The following is a 22,623-nucleotide window of genomic DNA, read 5'->3' on the forward strand; positions in this document are numbered from 1 at the left end:
CATAAAAATCCAGGGCTGCTCTGACCTCTATATAAAAATATTTCACTGATTTAGGTACATTGCCTATCTGTTAAAAATAATGGAGAAAAAAATCTGAAACATTAAAAGATAGCTTTATAATCTTACTGTACTTGGATGATAAAATTTTAAAGAGTGGGAGAAATAAGCTTTACTTTGGGACCTAGTTGAAATCAAATTTCTATGGGCCTTGTTTCTTATTTTCTATTAATTATATATAAACAATATATATAATTAAGAGATATAATAAATGCATTTATTTTTCTGTTGAAAAGTTGTATACTTTTCATTGTGGTAAGATCTTGGTATTTAAATAATGGTGTTTAAATTATTTTAAATTAAATATTAATTAATAAGAATTAATATTTAATTAAATATTAAATGTGGTATTTAAATGTAGTTAATCTAAAAATCAAATTTAAATTCTCCCCAAATAGAAACTTTGACACCCAAGATAACCATGCCCAACCGTCTTTTTCCTTCCCTTTTGCTCTTTCTTCTTTTTCTAAAAAAAAGTCTCTCACTTCATCCTGTGGATTCTTGCTCATATAGTTATGTTTAATCTGTGCTCGTTTTTTACCTGCTGAATAATTATCCCATTTTGCCTCCTTTCTTCTCTGAAGAAACAAAGGATAAGTGATTAAGTAGCTAGTTACTTACCAATGGGTCCAATGCCCCTTTCTGCTCTGTGGCATTGCCAAATGACCAGATGAGAACCCTGAGTTTTTTTTACACATATTCTAGGATGAATCCAGTTTGGAAAGGAATGAGGCATCCCATTCCATCACTTTCTTGGGTCTGCAGGAAGGAGGAGAAAGGCTGACCGCTTAGCCTCTGCCCAGTGCTTTCCTGAAGCTTTCCACATAATCTGTTCTGAGAATCAGAATTTCCGGGGATTATAGCAGATGAATACTATGTGTGCTTTGGGGAGAAAGCAATACATATTGAATTGATTTTCAAATTCAAGCTCTGTGTTTTCAGAAATGGCCTTTGTCTTATATTTTAAATAGTTCATCTCTTTTAGTCCCTTGGCTTTAGGGGCCTCAAACTTCTTTTCTGAAAAGTTAACCATTTCTTGCTCTGTGTATTTCAACATTGTTGTGTCTACTGCTTTCAAAATGAGTTATGTTAATTTTTTAATCTCTTGCCTCCACTTACTTTTCATGGAGGGCAGCCTAGGGGACTTGAGGTATAAAGTATATAAACTGCCTTGATAAGGATGTCAGCCAAAACAGAGATCTGCTCCACCCACATTCCAGCATATTCTCTGCAGGGGCTACTGTGTCTTTATATTACATTTTCATTGCTAGATGCCGTATGCTCCCGGCACAGTTTTTGAAGCTGTAAACCACTCTGAAGGCCAAGGTTGCTCCGATTGTCAGGATTACAGTGACACTGAGGGCTTCCTCAACACAGCCTGTGTGTACACTGTTGGCTGTCCTTGGGAGCTCTCTCTGTTCCTGCTGGTGGGATGTTATAGACAGATCTTATCAATGCATGTTTTTCTTGCTAATCAAGTGTGTCTGCTCATTGATGAGACAAAGAAAGTTCCTGTTCTTCTTTAGGGTCCAGGCAGGATTTCTTCCTGCTGGCATGCAATTGCAAATGATCTCGTGGATCAATTGTTATGAATTCTTCTTACCCTATTTTTTACTTTATATAGCAAGGTGGGGATTTAGGCCACTGAACTGGGAATGTATAATATCCCTTTATTAAATAGCATGATTATATGGCCTTCAGATGTCTTTTTACCTTTCAGTATGTAGAGGAAACAGGATACCACTATTTTACTCCAATGATTCTTAAGAGCAGCCCTGCCATTTGGTTTTTACATGATCACAAAAGTTTGTACCTGGGCTTCCCTGGTGGCGCAGTGGTTGAGAGTCCACCTGCCGATGCAGGGGACACGGGTTCGTGCCCCGGTCTGGGAAGATCCCACATGCCGCGGAGCGGCTGGGCCCGTGAGCCATGGCCACTGAGCCTGCGCATCCGGAGCCTGTGCTCCACAACGGGAGAGACCACAACAGTGAGAGGCCTGCGTACCGCAAAAAAAAAAAAAAAAAAAAAAAAAAAAGTTTGTACCTTAGTTTTAATCCCTACTAGTCTTATATCAATATCTTTACTTATGACTTGACTTTTTTTCTTAAACAGGAGGGTTTAGTATACTAATATTTTTGGCATATTCAACTCTACTAGAGAGTTAAGGCTTAGATTATCTTTCCCTTTTTCATATATTTCAAGGAGAAATAAATAGAAATAAAAATGAGATTTTTTTTAACAAAGGCTCCCCATCAGTAGTATAAGGAATTTTTCATAAGTACTGAATAAATCTGAGAGATGACAGGGACTTACTGCTGTGGAAGATCAACCAAAATAAATTTTTATCGTTCGTGGATGAATGTGTATTTTGGACAAATGTCAGCATTAAATGGGATTATTTTTTTAAGAAGAAGAGTTTGAAATGGAGCTCAAACAAAAGTATTGTGTTTTCCTAACAGGTGTTATTAATTTAAAAAATGAGTACATGCACTTATTCCAGAAATTTAAGTTAGCCTCGTCCTTCTAAATTTATGTGTCTCCGTTCTTGGCAACTTATTTCTTTCCAATTTGCAGCAAAATCAACTGAAGAGATTAATGGCATTTCTAATTGGTTAGGTATCTTTTTCATTTTCCCCAACTTTACCTCTTACTCTATTCTTGCCCTCTTCTTGAATTTGGCTTAGACTTCAGAATGTCTCCAGATTTTCATTTGTTAATTCCTCTGATATAAAAACTAGAGCATGAAAAATAAGAGGCATGCTTCTGTTACCCCAGGGGATGGGCATTTATTGTAAGAAAGCATGGGGTAGTCAGGAAGTCTCAGGAACCTGTCCCGTGGCCACCAGGTCATCCCCAACCCCCTGTTTCCTGGCATGGAATGAGCAGTGGCCTCTGAGGGCACTGAAATGGCAGCTCATCATTGCTCCACATGAAGGAGCAGCCCCAGGGTCGGATCTTCTTTTCCTCTCAGGACTGGTTGTCTTCATGTTGCTTTTGGCAGGAGCACCCACCAGTGTTTGACCCAGTCAGTGTTAACCACAGCCGCCTGGTGGACGGCATTTCTTAGCATCTCAGCAATTGTCTGGCACTGAGATTTGTCTGAAGGCACAAACTTAAAAACAACAGCCTACCCAGATGCAATCATGGGAAACACTGAGATTCCAAAGAGATCTTGGGATCTTCATGAACCACATGTGTTAACCGAAAAATGAAGGAATTGAAGTGAGAGCTCAGACACTTGCACCTGATTTTGGTAGTGTATTTTCATATGACTTCACAGCTGCCTCAATGACTTCAAAACTCAGAACTGCTGGCTAATGGCAATATTAAGCCAGTTCTTACCTAGGATTATTTATAAGAAAAATTGTATATCTGTTGCTCTTTGAGAAGAATTTTAATTTCCTGAGGATTAAAATTTAATCAATCATATACTTCGTGACAGAAAAGATTTTTAAATTAAAATTTACAAATATGTATTGAGTACCTGTTATGTGCAAAACATTTTGGTAGGCTTTGCAGGGGTACAAAGTTCATTTGTTCCAAAGATCTTTATTAAGCCATACATTGGCTTGGACTAGGTCCCTGGGATATCATGTCAAATGGTGAGTAAATGTAGATTTTCCTTAAAGGAGCTTGCTAGTGCAGTTGAGGAGAAAGATATTCAAGTAGAAAATTACAAAGTAAGAGCTCTAAGAGGGGCACATTATAAAGCCATGGGCAGTCAGGGGAGACTTTCTGGAGGAAGTGCTGTGGGAACTGGGACCAAATGATAAGTAGGAATTTGCCAAATAAAGCATATTGTTGGTGGCTGGGGCAAAGATTTCAGGTAGAGGATACCTCATGAGCAAATAGAAAGAAGAGGTTGCAAATGTTTATCATATCTGGCTAAGGTCAGAGTGACCTGTTCCATAGGCTGATTTGCTGGGGAGTGTGCATGCTCTGTGCGTGCTGAAGAGTTTGGACTTTATTCCATGGGGTCCCACTTCCCTGGTTCTCTATCTCTCTTTATCTTTCAGACTTTCTTGCCTCTAACTCACCATTAAATATTGCAATTTCTCAGGGTTCAGCCCTAGATTCTTTTTTTTCCTCATGCTTCTTCCTTTTCTCCCTTGTCAGATATATCCATATCCACAAGTTTACCACCTATAAGCTCAATGATTCTTAAGTCAATTCTGAGCTGAGGATCTTGCATCCCTGTTACTACGGTCATGCTTACCACCTCATCTCCCTCAGGGCCATGCTCCCTGCTTGCTGCACTTGCCGTTCCTGACGCCTTTTTTTGTTTTGTTTTGTTTTGTTTTTTTTGCAGTACGCGGGCCTGTCACTGCTGTGGCCTCTCCCGTAGCAGAGCACAGGCTCCGGACGCGCATGCTCAGCGGCCATGGCTCACGGGGCCCAGCTGCTCCGTGGCATGTGGGATCCTCCTGGCATGGGGCACGAACCCATGTCCCCTGCATCGGCAGGCAGACTCTCAACCACTGCGCCACCAGGGAAGCCCCCTGACTCCTCTTAATCCTTAGAATCTGCCAAGTTTCTTCTTGCCCCACGGACTTTGCATGGCTTCGGTTCCCTTAGCTTGAAATGCTCTTACCCTCTCTTTGCCTAGCTACTGCCCACTCCTTCTTCAGGTCTTGGCCTGAATATCACTTTTTCATGGATATCTTTCAGGTATCTCCTAACCCCCATTATATGATTTAGTAACATACTGAATTTTTATGTCCTACTTTGTGACTATTGTTTTTAATACTGCTTTCCCCACTATGCTTTAGCTCTCTGAGGGCAACAGCCAACTCTATGACAGCCTTATATATATATATATATGGTTTTTTTTTTTAAAAGGGAACTTTATTTATTATTTATTTATTTTTGGCTGCATTGGGTCTTCGTTGCTGCGAGTGGGCTTTCTTTAGTTGAGGCGAGTGGGGGCTACTCTTCGTTGCGGTGCGCGGGCTTCTCATTGCGGCGGCTTCTCTTGTTGCAGAGCAGGGGCTCTAGGCACGCGGGCTTCAGTAGTTGTGGCACGCGGGCTCAGTAGTTGTGGCTCACGGGCTCTAGAGCACAGGCTCTGTAGTTGTGGCGCACAGGCTTAGTTGCTCCGCGGCATGTGGGATCTTCCCAGACTAGGGCTCGAACCCGTGTCCCCTGCATTGGCAGGCGGGTTCTTAACCACTGTGCTGCCAGGGAAGCCCAATGACAGCATTATACTAAAACACTTAGCAAAGGATGTATGCTTTGCATGGGGTCTTAATAAACACAATGAGCTGCTTGAGTTAGGACAACAAGGAGCCATTGAAGAATTTTAGAAGAATGACCTGATGTGATTGGCTATTAGAAAGTTTATTCCCCTAGCAGTATGGAGAAAGAGTTGGAGAAGGTCTTTGGCTAGAACAAGAGATATAAGTAGGTGGATATTACCACTAGAAACGTACAGCTTCATGGCACACATATGATTAAAAAACACAATTCAAGTATTCCCTGGTCCAGGGGCCCAATGATATTCTCAGCACCCTTTTCATCTCTTGGCATGGTTTACTCCATGTGGGCCCCATTTTCCCACAGTCTTTCTCTTCACGAACAGTAGCAGCTTCACCCTACACCTGCCCAGTGGAAAACAGGGCTCACTTTATGGTTATGTGAACGGATGTCTAGATTGGCCCTGACTGACTCTGATTAGGTCATGTGCCCACTCTGAAATAGTCACTGTCGCCAAAGGGATTCTGAGTGTTGATTGATCAATCTGGATAACAACTATGTGAAGCTGAGGCAGTCATGCACTGGTAAACTGGCTATAAAAATATATATATTTTTAAAAAGGCCTTATTGTAGCATTTGCCAGTTTCTTTGGTGTACTCCCACCATGGCTGACTTCAAGATGCCTGGCTTGCAGAGTTCCTGAATGTTCAACAATCACCTCTTGCAAGCCAGTTCCAGCAGCTCCACTATACCATCACTGAGCTGAAAGTAGAGCTGCCAGAATCACAAAGACTAATGGTGAGGGAGGGAGTGGGTCTCTAAAAGACAATCGGAATGCTCTTAGAAGAGGGATAGGTGCCTGGTTGCCAGTCCAACAAATAAGCCTGCACTCTCCTGCGTAACTTATACTTTGGTGTCGTGATCTCATTTTACTTAGGAATTTTTTTTAAAGTTCTTATATTATTTCCTTGAATAACATTTTTAAGTACCTTGTAATATTCCATTTTGTGAAAGTACTATAGTTTACCATTCTTTTGTTGTTGTATATTTAGGTTGATAGAATTATACATAATGCTTTGCTGGATAAGTCTATGCCTAAAGCTATTTTCCACATTTATGACAGATTTATTGAGATAGTTTGCCTAAGGGAAATTATTGAGTCAAAGGAATGGACCTTTTAATGCTTTCGATAAATACTTTCCAACAGGTGTACAAAATAGTTTTACCAATTTATATCACTCCTGTCATTGTAAGAGAGCAACTATTTTTTTCCACTGTCATTACACATAATTAGAAAAATAATCGATAGAGAGTTGACACATCATTTTAATTTTCATTTGTTTGAATTACTGAAAATGTTAAATGTCTATATTTTTATAAGGTGTATTTCTTATATTGAATTTTCTTACAATTTCCTACTTCTGTGTGTGTTGATCTTACTATACTATTTTCATAGGTATTTAACTTATTATAATTAATTTAATTTATATATGACATATCACAGTTAGTAGTGGAAATTCTAGCACATAGCATAACTTGGTAAATGTTGAGGAAAGTGTTGTATGTGAAACTCTCTACTTCTGTATGATTTGGGGTGACATTAGCTGCTGTAATAGATAAAGAATCACAGTGAGTTAACAGACTAAAAGTTTATTTCTTGCTCATGTCAAAGTTACATATGGTCATTCCTAGTTGGGCACCTTCCATGTGGTCATTCAGAGTCAAAGCCTCCTTCTGTCCCATGGCTCTGCTCTCCTCTTTAGGTCTTTGTCATCATTTCCATTCAGTGAGAGGCTGGCGTAAGAGAATGGATGACAGTATATGGGAAATTTTTATGGATTAGGTCTGGAGGTGCAACACTGCATGTGCTTACATCTCATTGACTAAAACTCAATCCCATGGACACAACTAATTGCAAGGGAGGAAAGAAAAAGGATTTGGTGAACATCTAGCCAGTCTTTGCCAAAATTTCTATAACCTGAAATAGAGAAATCTTTATATTCTGTTTACTGCTGTTACAACATGTATATCTGGGAATAAATCACCCATGTTACTTGGATTGTTTAAAGATTTAAATATGGAGTGGAAAATTTAAAATATTGATAAGAGATATGTAGCTTTTTAGTAGATCAGAGTGGTGGGAAATGACATTGAATGGTCATTGAATGGCCTCCAGTTTAGACACTGAAGAGAAGAGACTGGAAGTTGTCAGACAGAGTGACTTTGACACATATTATAAACAAGTCTTGGATGGGCAACATTTACTCCATGTATAAGGAAATTAGATGTAAAACAAACTGTATAAGGAATTTGTAATTAGCTCAACTGATAAGTTTGATGACTTACTAGAATGATATTTTTAATAGACTATTTTAGCTCATTTTTTAATTTCTACCTACACAGGTAATTAAAGTATACAGTGAAGATGAAACCAGCAGGGCTTTAGAGGTACCCAGTGACATAACTGCCCGAGATGTTTGCCAGCTGTTGATCCTGAAGAATCATTACATTGATGACCACAGCTGGACCCTTTTTGAGCACCTGCCTCACATAGGTCTAGGTAAGGATACAAAATCATAGTCATATCATTGCTTTTCTGTCCCTTATAGTTTGATCATATGGCAAAGATTTTCTTCACTTGTAGAAAAATAGAGGACAATTATGAATAGTCCTTTTCTTTGTTTTTTATTTTTGGGTTGGTAGTTGAGAGAAAAATAAAGTAGCACAAAATGGAAATAAGAATAGAAATATTAAAAATTTACCACTCTTCATGGTTTAAATAATGATGTGTGGAAATTTGGGAGCTAAACCATAGAGTCTAAAGTGATGGAAAGATACATCTCATAATAAACTTTAGTAGCACAATTAACATTTTTTGAGAGGTCAATAAAATATGCTGTTATTTGGACTACTTTTTTTTTTTATAAATTTATTTATTTATTTATATTTGGCTGTGTTGGGTCTTCGTTTCTGTGCGAGGGCTTTCTCTAGTTGTGGCAAGCGGGGGCCACTCTTCATCGCGGTGCGTGGGCCTCTCACCGTCGCGGTGTCTTTCGTTGCGGAGCACAGACTCCAGGCGCGCAGGCTCAGTAGTTGTAGCTCATGGGCCTAGCCGCTCTGTGGCATGTGGGATCTTCCCGGACCAGGGCTCGAACCCGTGTCCCCTGCATCGGCAGGCAGATTCTCAACCACTGCGCCACCAGGGAAGCCCTGGACTACTTTTTGAATTGATTGTAGTGCAGACATGGGAAATATCCACAGTGGTAGTCTCTTTATGGGACTGTATACCCTAAATTTTTCTTGAAGAATGAGTAATCCTTCACATTTTAAAGTCATAAACATAAAAAATAATCGTATTTATTTGCAGTTGGAAATATATCTCTGTATTGTGAACTGTAGAGGCTTTTCCCCTCACATCTTTTAATAAGTTATAAAGAATTTTCATTCTTCTGCTAGTGTGGGACAGAATTGGGCGACAATTTTGTCTCCCCTTTCTTATTTTTACAAATGCTGCTGTTAAAAAACATGTCCCCATAATAGGTAGATGAGAAAGGAAGGAGTTTGTTATGGCAGTGCCATTTGATTCTTTGAATTTTGTATTAGTTTCCCTTGGCTGCTGTAACAAATTAGCATAATCTCAGTGGCTTAAAACAACCAAAGTTTATTCCGTTACATTTCTGGAGGCCAGAAGTCTGAAATCAGTATCAATGGATTAAAATCAAGGTATCTTCAGGGATGAGCTTCCTCTGGAGGTTCAAGGAGAGAATCCATTTCCTGCCTCTTCTAGCTTCTTGTGGCTGCTGGCATGCCGTGGCTATAGCTACATCACTCTAATCTCTACCTCCATGGTCACACTGTGTTCTCTTCTGTCTGTGTGCAGTCTCCCTCTACCTCTCTCTTAGAAGATAGTAGCATTTAGGCTTTATCCAGAATAATCCAGGATAATCACTTCATTTCAAGATCCCTAAATCAATGACACCTGCAAAGTTTTGTTTTGTTTTTATTTTTTTACCATGTAAGGTAACAGTCACAGGTTTCAGGGATTAAGATGTAGCTATCTTTAGGGGGCTATTATTTAGCCTACCATCAACTCCTTTGCATTGTAAGTCAAGCAACTTTTAGTAATAAACAACTTATTCAAAATTATTTTAAATAAGTTGTCAACGACAGGACAATTTGTCCCTTCAATTTGTTTAAAGAATTGAGAATTTTATACCTAGGCATGAGTCATTCACTTTCTTGCATAGCTAGCTACCAATATATAAAAATTTTCCTTCGTTTGATACGTAGAGGGTTTACACCTCAGAGTAGCGTACCAAAGTAAGGTTCAGTTCGGATGAGAAGTTTGCCTTTGTCTTATGAAATGCAATAAAGATGATGTTGGCAGAAAAGGTATGTTCTTAGGAGGATCCGTTTTTAAAAGATTCTGGAAAATGGTTCATTTAAAGTCCCTTGCATTCCCTGAACCATTCAGGAAGTGTCTATAGTACTTCCAATTTGAAGACTGCTGTCCAAGGATATGTCAGGACCTGAGGAAGAGGACAGAGGGAAGCCTGTGGAAAAGAAGTTTGGATAGTTCGACAGTCTCCACAGGGATTCTGAACCTTAACCCACCCTCCCACCCCCTGTTTGATAGTTGATGAGCGACAACATGTCAGCTGATCTCCACAGCTGAGCATGTACCTTCCAAGAAAACTTGAATTCTGAAGGTATGCTGTTACTGGTCCATGTGACTTGCTGTCTCACCCTCGTAAGGCAGAGAAAGTTCAACATATATTTTCTTCATTGCCATTTGTGACTAATTTAACTTCTATTCATGATCATTACTCTCAGAAATATGGTGTTAACTCTCAACAGATACGTGCCGTAATTCCAAACTATTTTGTTTGCTTATGCTTCTAGAAATATAGCTCTCAATTAGTATAATATATAATTACAGTATTCTATACTCTTAAATTTTTCTTTTAGAGAGAGTTTAAAAGTCATTAAACATCTTTTGCAGTTATAGTCACTACAATTTATTCCTAACAAAGAGCTTGAAGTTCAGTAATAAAATCTACTTTATAAATCAAGAAGCAGTTTTCACAAGAGACCGCGGCAAGTCATGTGAGGAATAAAAAGATTTGTGCAAGTCTTTTAATGTAGAAGCTTAAAATGGAACGTTGAAAATTAATTTGAGCTACATGCTAAATTTAAACTTTTAGGCATTGAATAGAAATATATTTCTCCATTACTGTATTTTCTGGAAACTGCTGAAATAAAATCAAAGATGTGAGAATATTGTCTCATGGCTTCATTAACCATGCATTAGACCAAAGCTTATGAGAAAGAAATTTAGTTCCAGAGCTTTTTGTGTGTTCTTTTTTTTCTCTTTGTTTTTACTCAGATAAAAACTTTACACAGTAGAAAAATTGCAGACACTAATGCTACCCAAATACTAATGTATATTAGATTTGCCACCTTCCATTCCTTTTTTAAAAAAATCTGCTGCTTTATTTCTGTAAGGATACACTGAGATGTTAGATGATAAGAGTTAATGAATATCCAACTAAACTCTTGAGAAACAGTTTTTATTCTTTTTCTTTCTCCTGCTTCTTTAACAATATAACAAGAGAATAACAACTCTTAAGATTCTGTGGTCTTCCTCAGCATCAAATGTAAAACCAGTGTGTCTCTGAATTTTATTTGTGTGTGTGTAGCTTATAAATACTCTTGTAGGAGCTACTCAACCTAAGAGTAGTATTCAGGAACGTTTTTGCTATTTGTATATTAAAATGAACTAAAAGAACTAGAGTGGGGTGTTTCTGCCCCTTAAATATGCTGTGCAGCTGCCGAAGCCCTTTGTTGATAGAATGCAGCACTGACATATTCAACTGCAAATCTCCTTTTAGTGGTGACGACGTAAAGAACCAAAGGACAAATCATTTGCCAAAACTTTGGTGACCAGCTAGTGAGCTCTGCATGTTGTTCAGGAGACATTCTTGACCTCTCTTTGATTAAAATGATTAGTTTTCAATGAATAGAATTCTAAAAGTGAAGAGATAGTCTATTATTTTAAAAAAATATTTTTAATACAAAAATAATTCAGCTCACTGTAAATAACAGAAATAAAGATGTCAGAAATTAAACAATACTATCCATTATTTCACAATGCTGAGATAACTTTCTTTAGTTTCTCTATTTTAACAGAATCTCTAGCCTATGAGTTCACTTGTGTAGATTACCTTCTTTTATATATGTGTGCATCTTTAAAAAATACTGATTATTTTTAGTTTTTTTTTTTTTTTTCCTTTCCACCTTACAGATTCCACAAAAGCTAGGAACTAACTCCCCCTGCCTTTCCCTGTTGCTTTCCTATAGTTTAATTTGTTAATAGTTTAACAAATATCTGTTGACTCTTTTGCACCAAGCCTGTTTTGTGTGTGGATCCTGGGGGTACAGTATGAACACAATAGACAAAAAGCAAGGCCCTCATGAGTTTGCATTCTAGTGGGAAGAGAAAGACAAGAGATACATGACTAAAATGTGCAATCTTTTAGGCGGTGATTAGCACTGGGGAGAAAAGGAAGGCCGGGAAAGGGAGAGGGAGTCCAGGGCTGGTTGGGAGATGCACTTTAAGTAGATCAGGGAAGGTGTCCCTGACAGTGTGATGTTTGAGTAGAGGTCTGAAGCAGACAGGAGCAGGTCTTGCACTTAAATAGAAGATTGTTCTAGAAGGAGGGAACAGCAAGCGGGAAGGCCTGGACATGGCAATGTGCTTGTGTTCAGGAAACAGGACTTAAGGAGTCAGTAAGGCGGAAAGTAATGGAAAGGGACTGCACAGAGCTACCACAGAGCCAGCTCATGCAGGGTCTCCCAGGCCATGGAGGGGACTGGACTTTTACACTGAGTGAGGGAAAGAGTAACTGTAGGTCTCTTCGTCAGAGAGCAGTATGGTCTGACTTAGTTTTAAAGTCTACTACTAAGAAGACCCGAACGCAAGTTTTTGACCATTTGGAGGCTAAGCAACTTCGTTTTGCTTTTACATCAAACTATCTGTGGCTTCCGGGCTTGATCCTTGCCCATCTCTCATTTCTGCCAGTCGCGCATGCCACATTGTACTATCTTCATGTCATGGTCTGCACATGTACAAGGCTTAGTGTTTGTGAGATCCTGAAGCCTTGTAGGCAAGAATATTGTGACTTAGGAGATAGATGAGAGTGGGGAGTTTTCTGCCTCTAGTTCACTTTAATATCCCAGATAAGCTTAGGAAAGTTTCAGAGACATGTTATGTGGTTAATAGATGTGCTACTGTTGTGTGTGAACCATTAAAACACACCACAAATTACTAAAGTCAGAAGGGGGAGCACATGACATTCAAAATATGGTTATGGAATTCAAGGTCTGTTTTCAGAATGACACTTTGTGTGGCAGAAAACCCTCCAATTTTATTGGTATTTTTAATATGAATGCATATGTGTGATAGCTACTATTAATGTGCATCTTACGTGTGCAGGGCCCCTACTTAAAGGTTTCACGTTCATCTTGATAGACACTCTCAATATTTAGCCTCATAGCAACCCCGCAGTGTACATTTATTTCATCTCCATTTTACACATAAGAATACAAAGAGTCGGTGATAAAAAGTACCTGGCCCAGAGTCAACCTTGCACAAATCTAGGTACCTGTCAGATTCTCAAGTGTGTGCATTTTCTGTGGAAGCAAGTTTGTTATTTCCTCACTTCACTAGGTCAGGCCAGTGTTTTCGGGATTCTGTGGTTGGTTTGTCTCTCTCACTTTCCGTCTGCATCTCTCATGCAGGCTATAAATACAAATTTAAATTCTGAAACCTCAAGAACATTTTCAGACAAACCTAGGTAGTACTGAAATTATTGGAATCAAACTGAGCCAGCCTGGTCCACGTTATAGCAGAGCCAGCTATTTATCTTGGCGGAGAAGAGGATCACTTTGGAAATGGGCTGTTGTTGAATTTATATACATTGTGAATGGTAATAGGACAGTTGGAGCTTTGAATATGATGTCAATATTTCATATCCTCTGTCCATAGTTATTAATATGCTACCAAGAATTTTCATAGGTAGAGTAAATCATGGAAGGCAGCTAAATATCCTGATTCTGTTACAAATTGCTGATTGGCCTGATTTTGGGTCGTGTTATTATGAGTTTCTAGTACTACATACAGCTTTATAGACATTGGATTTAAAATACCAGTATATCACCAAATATTTCCCCTTCTCTAGTGATATAACAACCCGTTTTGTAACTGGTGTGTTTTACTTCACAGCCACTGGATGTCACTATAGTTCCCCAGATGGAGTCCCCTGCCTTTACAATTATTGTAAGAGGATGGTGGGTGGGTGGGGGGAAACTTCAGTTTTAAGTCTTCTGGAACTTAATGGGATCCATGTTTGCTTTGCTCCCATTTTGATTCCTAATTGAAGCCATGGTATGAAGCAGTGGCAATTAACACAATACCTCAAGCGCATACCTATAGATTCCTCGGGAAGTGGAATTAATTGTATTTTAGTGTCATTGCTAGGGACCGCTGAGATTTCTATTGCGAGTATCATTGTGGAGTGGCTTTAATAAGCAAAATGAATGACTGCAGGCTTTTAATGAAACCATTTTTATATGTGCAGCTATACCCACATGATCTCTTTAAGACTGAAGCAATGCACAGCAGCGGTGAGGGAACACTTCACAGCCTCCTGCTTTGAAGCTGCTCCTTCACTTTTTTCTTCTTTGCAAAAGAAACAGAAGTGTTTTTTCTGTTGTCTGGCACTGATACTGATATGTAGTTGTACTTTCTGTGCTATCTGGAACCTACCAGCCATCAGAGTTGTGACCACCCTCATCACCAGTGGAAATAATTGTGAAACCCTTAGGACATGTGTGCTTCCTTCTCTATCGAGACTTATGTAGCCCTGATCTGAGGGTTAAGGCGACATGTGCTCTGGTAGCACACTAAGGCTGGAGATGGGAATTGTGAAGCCAGCAAAGAGTGCTCATAACTAAATCTGCCTTGTGGTCCAGCTGATTTTTCCTTTTCAGTATTCTCATAGCCTGAGTTCAGCTCTCATCATCTCTCTTCTCAGGAATTCCTTTAGCCTTACAGTTGGTCCTTCCTCTTGCCTCTGGTCATACCAAAGTGATTCATCTGAGTGCAGACCTTGATTCACCTTGCCTTACGGTCCAAGGTCCTTTGCAGGTCTTGTAGTACCTGTGACCTGACTACCCTTCCTACCTCAAGCCTTGTGTCTTACACCTCCCTCCTCTAAGTTTATACATTAGAGAACTGCCTGTAGTCGCCTGCATTTCTACTCCTTGGGTTCCTTGCTCATGCTGTTAAGATTCTCAGGAAGCCCTTTCTCACCCATCTTTACCTGGCTAGCTGCTATGCATCTTCCAAGGCTTACTTGGAATGTTAGTTAAAAATAGCAATAAAGTATAACTGTATAATAACTGCTAGCCATTTCCTAAAAATTCCTATGAAAACAAAGATGGAACCCCTCAGCTGTCCAAGCTGACTGACAGCTAACCTAGTGCCACGGTCTGGGGAGAGGAGAGACAGAAGAGTGGTTGGAGGCATCCCATGCTCAGTCTTATGAAGTAGAGTCACCCTTTCCATTTGAGAGCAGGTAGGGAGACACACCTGCCCCTCTCATATGCCTGGGTACAGACTTTGGCTGCTCAGAAGCTACTTGTTTTTTGAGGCAATTGGCATACTTGCTGGCACTACCTTTTCTCATACATCCATTAGGAAATTACAACCTCCCCCCAACACCCCTCCCCCCAAAAAAGAGTGGTGCAGGAAGCACTAGGAGTGATAGAGGTAAATTGTGTCCTGGGAGGTGATGTTCCCACAAGTACACACTATAGGTGGGTGTGGAGAACAAGCAAATCTGGATAAGAAGCAGATTTAAGGCTGTTCAAGCAGGATTATTTACAGTATCAATTAATGAGAAAAATAAAACCTAATGCTATTATAATAGGGGAATGTTATAAATTACAGTATATTAATAGGATGTAAGTTATGCTGCTTTGAATCATGTTTTTGGAGCTTTTCCTTTGAAAACTGATGTGGACAAATGTAAGATTGTAACAGTGATTGAATAAAGTATATATTTTTCACAGCATTTAGGAAACATTGTATATATGTTTATATGTGTACAGTGTTTCCTAAATGCTGTGAAAAATATATACACATAAACTCAAATAGTCCCAAAGAAAAAGACAATAATGTAATGTTAAGTGCTTATTCCTGACTGACAGTTTTAAAGATGGATTGTGATTGTCGGCTGTGTTTTCCGAATTTTCTGTAATGGAAATGTATTATTTTAATAATCAGGGAAAAAAAGAAATAAACACAGTTTTTAAAACTTATTAAGAGATTTTTAAAGACTTAGTTCAGACAACTTGTTGAAGCCCCAAGTTGGATCAAGTACCCATCTTCTACACTGCTATAACATTTTCTGCAACTGTCTTAATAGTGATCATATTATTAAAACTAGTCCATAATTCCATAAGCAATGGAACTCTCTGTATATGTACATCTTTGTAACCCAGGGTCTAGGACAAATAAATGGCTTTTGAACTAAGGTATACTAAACTGTAAGTTGTTATATCAAGTAGTTCAAAGGATGGATTACAAAGTACATAGAAGGAAGAGACTTGAAAAAGAAGCCAAAGAAATCACATGCCATGCCCAGATGGAAATTTACTCTGAGTCCTTAAAGGGTTCATTGGATAACTTAGAATTCATGGAAGCTGTTTCTAAGCTCTTCAGGTATTAACAGTCAGCTTGAGATAATATATATGCAAACATTTTGTGGAAAAATAAGTCTTTCTATGAATACAAGTTGTGATCATTGAGTCTGAGTTAATATGAGGACTGTTTCACTCTGTTGAAGAATGATCCACAAGGCCTTTATACCCATCAGCTTTCATGTCAAGATTTTCCTATTATTGCACTTGGGAAGCTGAATCTGGCAGTGGCAATTTTCCAGGGAATCTTGCTGGTATTAAGTAGTTTTCTTAGGTTAAGGAAACTTTTAGAAATTGAGCCTTGCTTTATTCTTTGCTTCTCCAGTTTTTGTTTTGCTTGGTCAGAGGCTGTTCATTTTTATCTGAAAATAAGATTGACAAAATGTATGTAGTTTCTACCTAGCACAGAGAAGTACAAGGACCATTTGTCTCCTGGAGTTTCCTGTAACAAAGGTATACAAAGAATTGTTTTCTGGGTGAATTAGAGCTAAAAGCCACTTTTGTTTCTTCTCTTATCAAGTGATGGGAAGAGTAGGGACTCCAGTTTCTATTTGATCCTCACGCTGTACTTTCAGTAGATTCAGTGAAGAAATCCAGGTAGAAGGTCACAGGTGAACACTTTCCATTCTGGGAGGATTGAGGTTTTTTAAAAGACTTTGAAGTTAAATCAACAGTTTCAGAAGAAACTTCTCTCTTCTATTTTTTTTTTAAAGAAAAAGTTTTGTGAAAATTAAATAGAAAACAGAATTATGTGTAGTTATCACTGTTCGGTAGTATTTCATTCTATTAATGTAAGACTTCACTGATATATCAGAAACAAAAATAAAACTTAAAGTGATATGAAGCTTTTGTTGTTGTTTTAAGAAAGCTTTTTTTTCACTCTTTTTGAAGGCTTTTTTTCTTTTTTTCCTCCGTTTTGGTTGCTGTCTTGAAGTGACTTAAGACAGCTTCTCTCCTATTTTTCTACCTACGTAAGAGTGATATTTGATCATTGTAATAATTCACTTTACAATCCCTGAAAAATTCTTCAGAAAGCTTTTTAAATAGACTTGTATCTGTTAAATTTTAATAATACATCTTAATATAGTATTTTAGATGAATTTATGAAGTTTTAAAAGTAAGGTTTTTTTAAAGAAAAATCACGTTGAATTTATTTGAATTTTACCAGGGGTCATTTCTCAAATGGTAGCTCAAAAAGTCTCTGAGTTCATTCTGGGTGACAGCTCCTAATATTGTTTTTTCAAACATTACAGCAAAAAGCCCCTAAATATAGAATTAATAATTTTTTTTGATAATTAAAAAATATAAGTTAGTAGAATTACTGAGTTGGTTAAAGTCTGCTTGGTTTTAGAATGGGTCTATAGAGGAAGAGTCAAGAGAAAGTTATGGGAAGCCATCTAGACAAGGGTTTTGTTTTGTTTTTCCTTTCTTGGGTGTTGGTGATGATGTCTTATACTACGCTTAGTCCTTGGCAAAACAAAGCTGGTCTTCAGCCACTTTTCACCTCCCTTTTAAGCATTTTTCTTTTCCTCTCAAAGTAATCCATCTAGGCATCTTATATCCTCTTGTTGAACTTTCTCCCTGTTAAGGTCTGTATTTAGTTCAATATCTGCACTTTAAAAAAACACAAATTTTGGGACTTCCCTGGTGGCGCAGTGGTTAAGAATCTGCCTGCCAATGCAGGGGACACGGGTTCGAGCCCTAGTCTGGGAAGATCCCACATGCCACGGAACAACTAAGCTCATGCGCCACAACTACAGAGCCTGTGCTCTAGAGCCCGTGAGCCACAACTACTGAAGCCCGTGCGCCTAGAGCCCGTGCTCCGCAACAAAGAGAAGCCACCACAATGAGGAGCCCACACACCGCAATGAGGAGTAGCCCCCACTCACTGCAACTAGAGAAAGCCTGCGTGCAGCAACGAAGACCCAATGCAGCCAAAAATAAATAAATAAATAAGCTAATTTTTAAAAAACCACAAATTTTCTGTAAGATGTGAATAGCTGATAATCAGGCCTCTTAGGGTTCTTTCAGTTATTTATTTATTTATTTTTAAATTTTATTTTATTTATCTTTTTATACAGCAGGTTCTTATTAGTTATCCATTTTATACATATTAGAGTATACGTGTCAATCCCAATCTCCCAATTCATCAAACCACCACCACCCCCTGCCACTTTCCCCACCTTGGTGTCCATATATTTGTTTTCTACATCTGTGTCTCAATTTCTGCCCTGCAAACCAATTCATCTGTACCATTTTTCTAGGTTCCACATATATGCGTTAATATACGATATTTGTTTTTCTCTTTCTGACTTACTTCACTCTGTATGACAGTCTCTAGATTCATCCACGTCTCTACAACTCACCCAAATTTGTTCCTTTTTATGGCTGAGTAATATTCCATTGTATATATGTACCACATCTCCTTTATCCATTCGTCTGTCGATAGGCATTTAGGTTGCTTCCATAACCTGGCTGTTGTAAATAGTGCTGCAGTGAACATTGGGGTGCATGTGTCTTTTTGAATTATGGTTTTCTCTGGGTATATGCCCATTAGTGGGATTGTTGGGTCATATGGTAATTCTGTTTTTAGTTTTTTAAGGAACCTCCATACTGTTCTCCGTAGTGGCTGTATCAATTTACATTCCCATCAACAGTGCAAGAGGGTTCCCTTTTCTCCACACCCTCTCCAGCATTTTTTGTTTGTAGATTTTCTGATGATGCCCACTCTAACTGGTGTGAGCTGATACCTCATTGTAGTTTTGATTTGCATTCTCTAATAACTAGTGATGTTGAGCAGCTTTTCATGTGCTTCTTGGCCATCTGTATGTCTTTTTTGGAGAAATGTCTATTTAGGTCTTCTGCCTATTTTTGGATTGGGTTGTTTGTTTTTTTGATATTGAGCTGCATGAGCTGTTTATATATTTTGGAGATTAATCCTTTGTCAGTCGATTCACTTGCAAATATTTTCTCCCATTCTGAGAGTTATCTTTTCATCTTGTTTGTAGTTTCCTTTGCTTTGCAAAAGCTTTGAAGTTTCATTAGGTCCCATTTGTTTATTTTTGTTTTTATTTCCATTACTCTAGGAGGCGGATCAAAACAGATCTTGCTGTGATTTATGTCAAAGAGTGTTCTTCCTATGTTTTCCTCTCAGAGTTTTATAGTGTCCGGTCTTACATGTAGGTTTTAATCCATTTTGAGTTTATTTTTGTGTATGGTGTTAGGGATTGTTCTAATTTCATTCTTTTACATGTACCTGTCCAATTTTCCCAGCACCACTTATTGAAGAGACTGTCTTTTCTCCATTGTATATCCTTGCCTCCTTTGTCATAGATTAGTTGACCATAGGTGCGTGGGTTTATCTCTGGCCTTTCTATCCTGTTCCTTTGATCTATATTTCTGTTTTTGTGCCAGTACCATATTGTCTTGATTACTGTAGCTTTGTAGTATAGTCTGAAGTCAGGGAGTCTGATTCCTCCAGCTCCATTTTTTTTCCTCAAGACTGCTTTGGCTATTTGGGGTCTTTTGTGTCTCCATACAAATTTTAAGATTTTTTGTTCTAGTTATGTAAAAAATGCCATTGGTAATTTGATAGGGATTGCATTGAATCTGTAGATTGCTTTGGGTAGTATAGTCATTTTCACAGTATTGATTCTTCCAATCCAAGAACATGGTATATCTCTCCATCTGTTGTATCATCTTTAACCTCTTTCAACAGTGTCTTATAGTTTTCTGCATACATGTCTTTTGTCTCCTTAGGTAGGTTTATTCCTAGGTATTTTTTTCTTTTTGTTGCAGTGGTAAATGGGCGTGTTTCCTTAATTTCTCTTTCAGGTTTTTCATCACTAGTGTATAGGTATGAAAGAGATTTCTGTGCATTAATTTTGTAGCCTGCAACTTTACCAAATTCATTGACTAGTTCTAGTAAGTTTTCTGGTGGCATCTTTAGGATTCTCTATGTATAGTATCATGTCATCTGCAAACAGTGACAGTTTTACTTCTTCTTTTCCATTTGTATTCCTTTTATTTCTTTTTATTCTCTGATTGCCATGGCTAGGACTTCCAAAACTATGTTGAATAATAGTGGTGAGAGTGGACATCCTTGTCTCGTTCCTGATCTTAGAGGAAATGCTTTCAGTTTTTCACCATTGAGAATGCTGTTTGCTGTGGATTTGTCATATATGGCCTTTATTATGTTGAGGTAGGTTCCCTCTATGCCCACTTTCTGGAGAGTTTTTATCATAAATGGGTGTTGAATTTTGTCAAAAGCTTTTTCTGCATCTATTGAGATGATCATATGGTTTTTATTCTTCAATTTGTTAATATGGTGTATCACATTGATTGATTTGCATATATTGAAGAATCCTTGCATCCCTGGGATAAATCCCACTTGATCATGGTGTATGATCCTTTTAATGTGTTGTTGGATTCTGTTTGCTAGTATTTTGTTGAGGATTTTTGCATCTATATTCATCAGTGATATTGGTCTGTTATTTTATTTTTTTGTTGTATCTTTGTCTGGTTTTGGTATCAGGGTGATGGTGGCCTATAGAATGAGTTTGGGAATGTCCTTCCTCTGCAATTTTTTGGAAGAGTTTGAGAAGAATGGGTGTTTGTTCTTCTCTAAATGTTTCATAGAATTCACCTGTGAAGTCATCTGTCCTGGACTTTTGTTTGTTGGAAGATTTTTAATCACAGTTTCAGTTTCATTACTTGTGATTGGTCTGTTCATATTTTCTATTCCTGGTTCAGTCTTGGAAGGTTATACCTTTCTAAGAATTTGTCCATTTCTTCCAGGTTGTCCATTTTATTGGCATAGAGTTTCTTGTAGTAGTCTCTTAGAATGCTTTGTATTTTTGCTGTGTCTGTTTTAACTTCTTTTTCATTTCTAATTTTATTGATTTGAGTTCTCTCCCTCTTTTTCTTGATGAGTCTGCCTAATGGTTTATCGATTTTGATTATCTTCTCAAAGAACCAGCTTTTAGTTTTATTGATCTTTGCTATTGTTTTCTTTGTTTCTGTTTCATTTATTTCCTCTCTGATCTTTATGATTTCTTTCCTTCTACTACCTTTGGGTTTTGTTTGTTCTTCTTTCTCTAGTTCCTTTAGGTGTAAGGTTAGATTGTTTGAGATTTTTCTTGTTTCTTGAGGTAGGCTTGTATTGCCATAAACTTTCCTCTTAGAACTGCTTTTGGTGCACCACATAGGTTTTGGATCATCGTATTTTCATTGTCATTTGTCTCTAGGTATTTTTTGATTTCCTCTTTGATTTGTTCAGTGATCTCTTGATTATTTAGTAAAGTACTGTTTAGCCTCTGTGTGTTTGTGTTTTTTCCCTGTAATTGATTTCTAATCTCATAGCGTTGTGGTCAGAAAAGATGTTTGATATGATTTCAGTTTTCTTAAATTTACTGAGCTTGATTTGTGACCCAAGATGTGATCTATCCTGGAGAATGTTCCATGCACACTTGAGAAGAAAGTGTAATCTGCAGTTTTTGCATGGAATGTCCTAAAAATATCAATTAAATCTATCTGGTCTATTGTGTCATTTAAAACTTGTGTTTCCTTAGTAATTTTCTGTTTGGATGATCTGTCCGTTGGTGTAAATGAGGTGTTAAAATCCTCCACTATTATTGCGTTACTGTCGATTTCCTCTTTTATACCTGTTAGCAGTTGCCTTATGTATTGAGGTGCTCCTATGTTGGGTGCATATATATTTATAATTGTTATATCTTCTTCTTGGATTGATCCCTTGATCATTATGTAGTGTCCTTCCTTGTCTCTTGTAACATTAAAAGTCTATTTTATCTGATATGAGTATTACTACTCCAGCTTTCTTTTGATTTCCATTTGCATAGAATATCTTTTTCCATCCCCTCACTTTCAGTCTGTATGTGTCCCTCGATCTGAAGTGGGTTTCTTGTAAAGAGCATATATATGGGTCTTGTTTTTGTATCCATTCAGCTAGCCTGTGTCTTTTGGTTGGAGCATTTAATTCATTCATGTTTAAGGTAATTATCGATATGTATGTTCCTATGACCATTTTCTTAATTGTTTGGGGTTTGTTTTTGTAGGTCCTTTTTTTCTCTTGTTTTTCCCACTTAGAGAAGTTCCTGTAGCATTTGTTGTAGAGCTGGTTTGGTGGTGCTGAATTCTCTTAGCTTTTGCTTGTCTGTAAAGCTTTTGATTTCTCCCATCGAATCTGAATGAGATCATTGCTGGGTAGAGTAATCTTGGTTGTAGGTTCTTCCCTTTCATCACTTTAAATATGTCATGCCACTCCCTTCTGGGTTGCAGAGTTTCTGCTGAGAAATCAGCTGGTAATCTTATGGGAGTTCCCTTGTATGTTATTTCTCATTTTTCCCTTGCTGCTTTTGATAATTTTTCTTTGTCTTTAATTTTTGGCAATTTGATTACTATGTGTCTTGGCATGTTTCTCCTTGGGTTTATCCTGTATGGGACTCTCTGCACTTCCTGGACTTGGGTGGCTATTTCCTTTCCCATGTTAGGGAAGTTTTCGACTATAATCTCTTCAAATATTTTCTTGGGTCCTTTCTCTCTCTCTTCTCCTTCTGGGACCCCTGTCGTGCGAATATTGGTGTGTTTAAT

General features: G+C 38.0%; 1 protein-coding gene across 13 annotated transcripts in view; it reads left to right on the forward strand.

The window, feature by feature from the left end:
• GRB14 (growth factor receptor bound protein 14) overlaps positions 1-22,623 on the forward strand; it is a 124,856-nt gene that overhangs the window by 67,711 nt on the left and 34,522 nt on the right. For all 13 annotated transcript variants that reach the window (XM_027129612.1, XM_027129642.1, XM_027129619.1 and 10 more), the window contains one exon: positions 7,654-7,810. In XM_027129612.1, the coding sequence (XP_026985413.1) occupies positions 7,654-7,810 (157 nt within the window). The remainder of the gene's footprint in view (positions 1-7,653; positions 7,811-22,623) is intronic.

Source organism: Aethalodelphis obliquidens, unplaced genomic scaffold, assembly GCF_003676395.1.
Source record: "Aethalodelphis obliquidens isolate GAN/ISIS:26980383/991018 unplaced genomic scaffold, ASM367639v1 scaffold2, whole genome shotgun sequence".
Classification (NCBI taxonomy): Eukaryota; Metazoa; Chordata; class Mammalia; order Artiodactyla; family Delphinidae; genus Aethalodelphis; species Aethalodelphis obliquidens.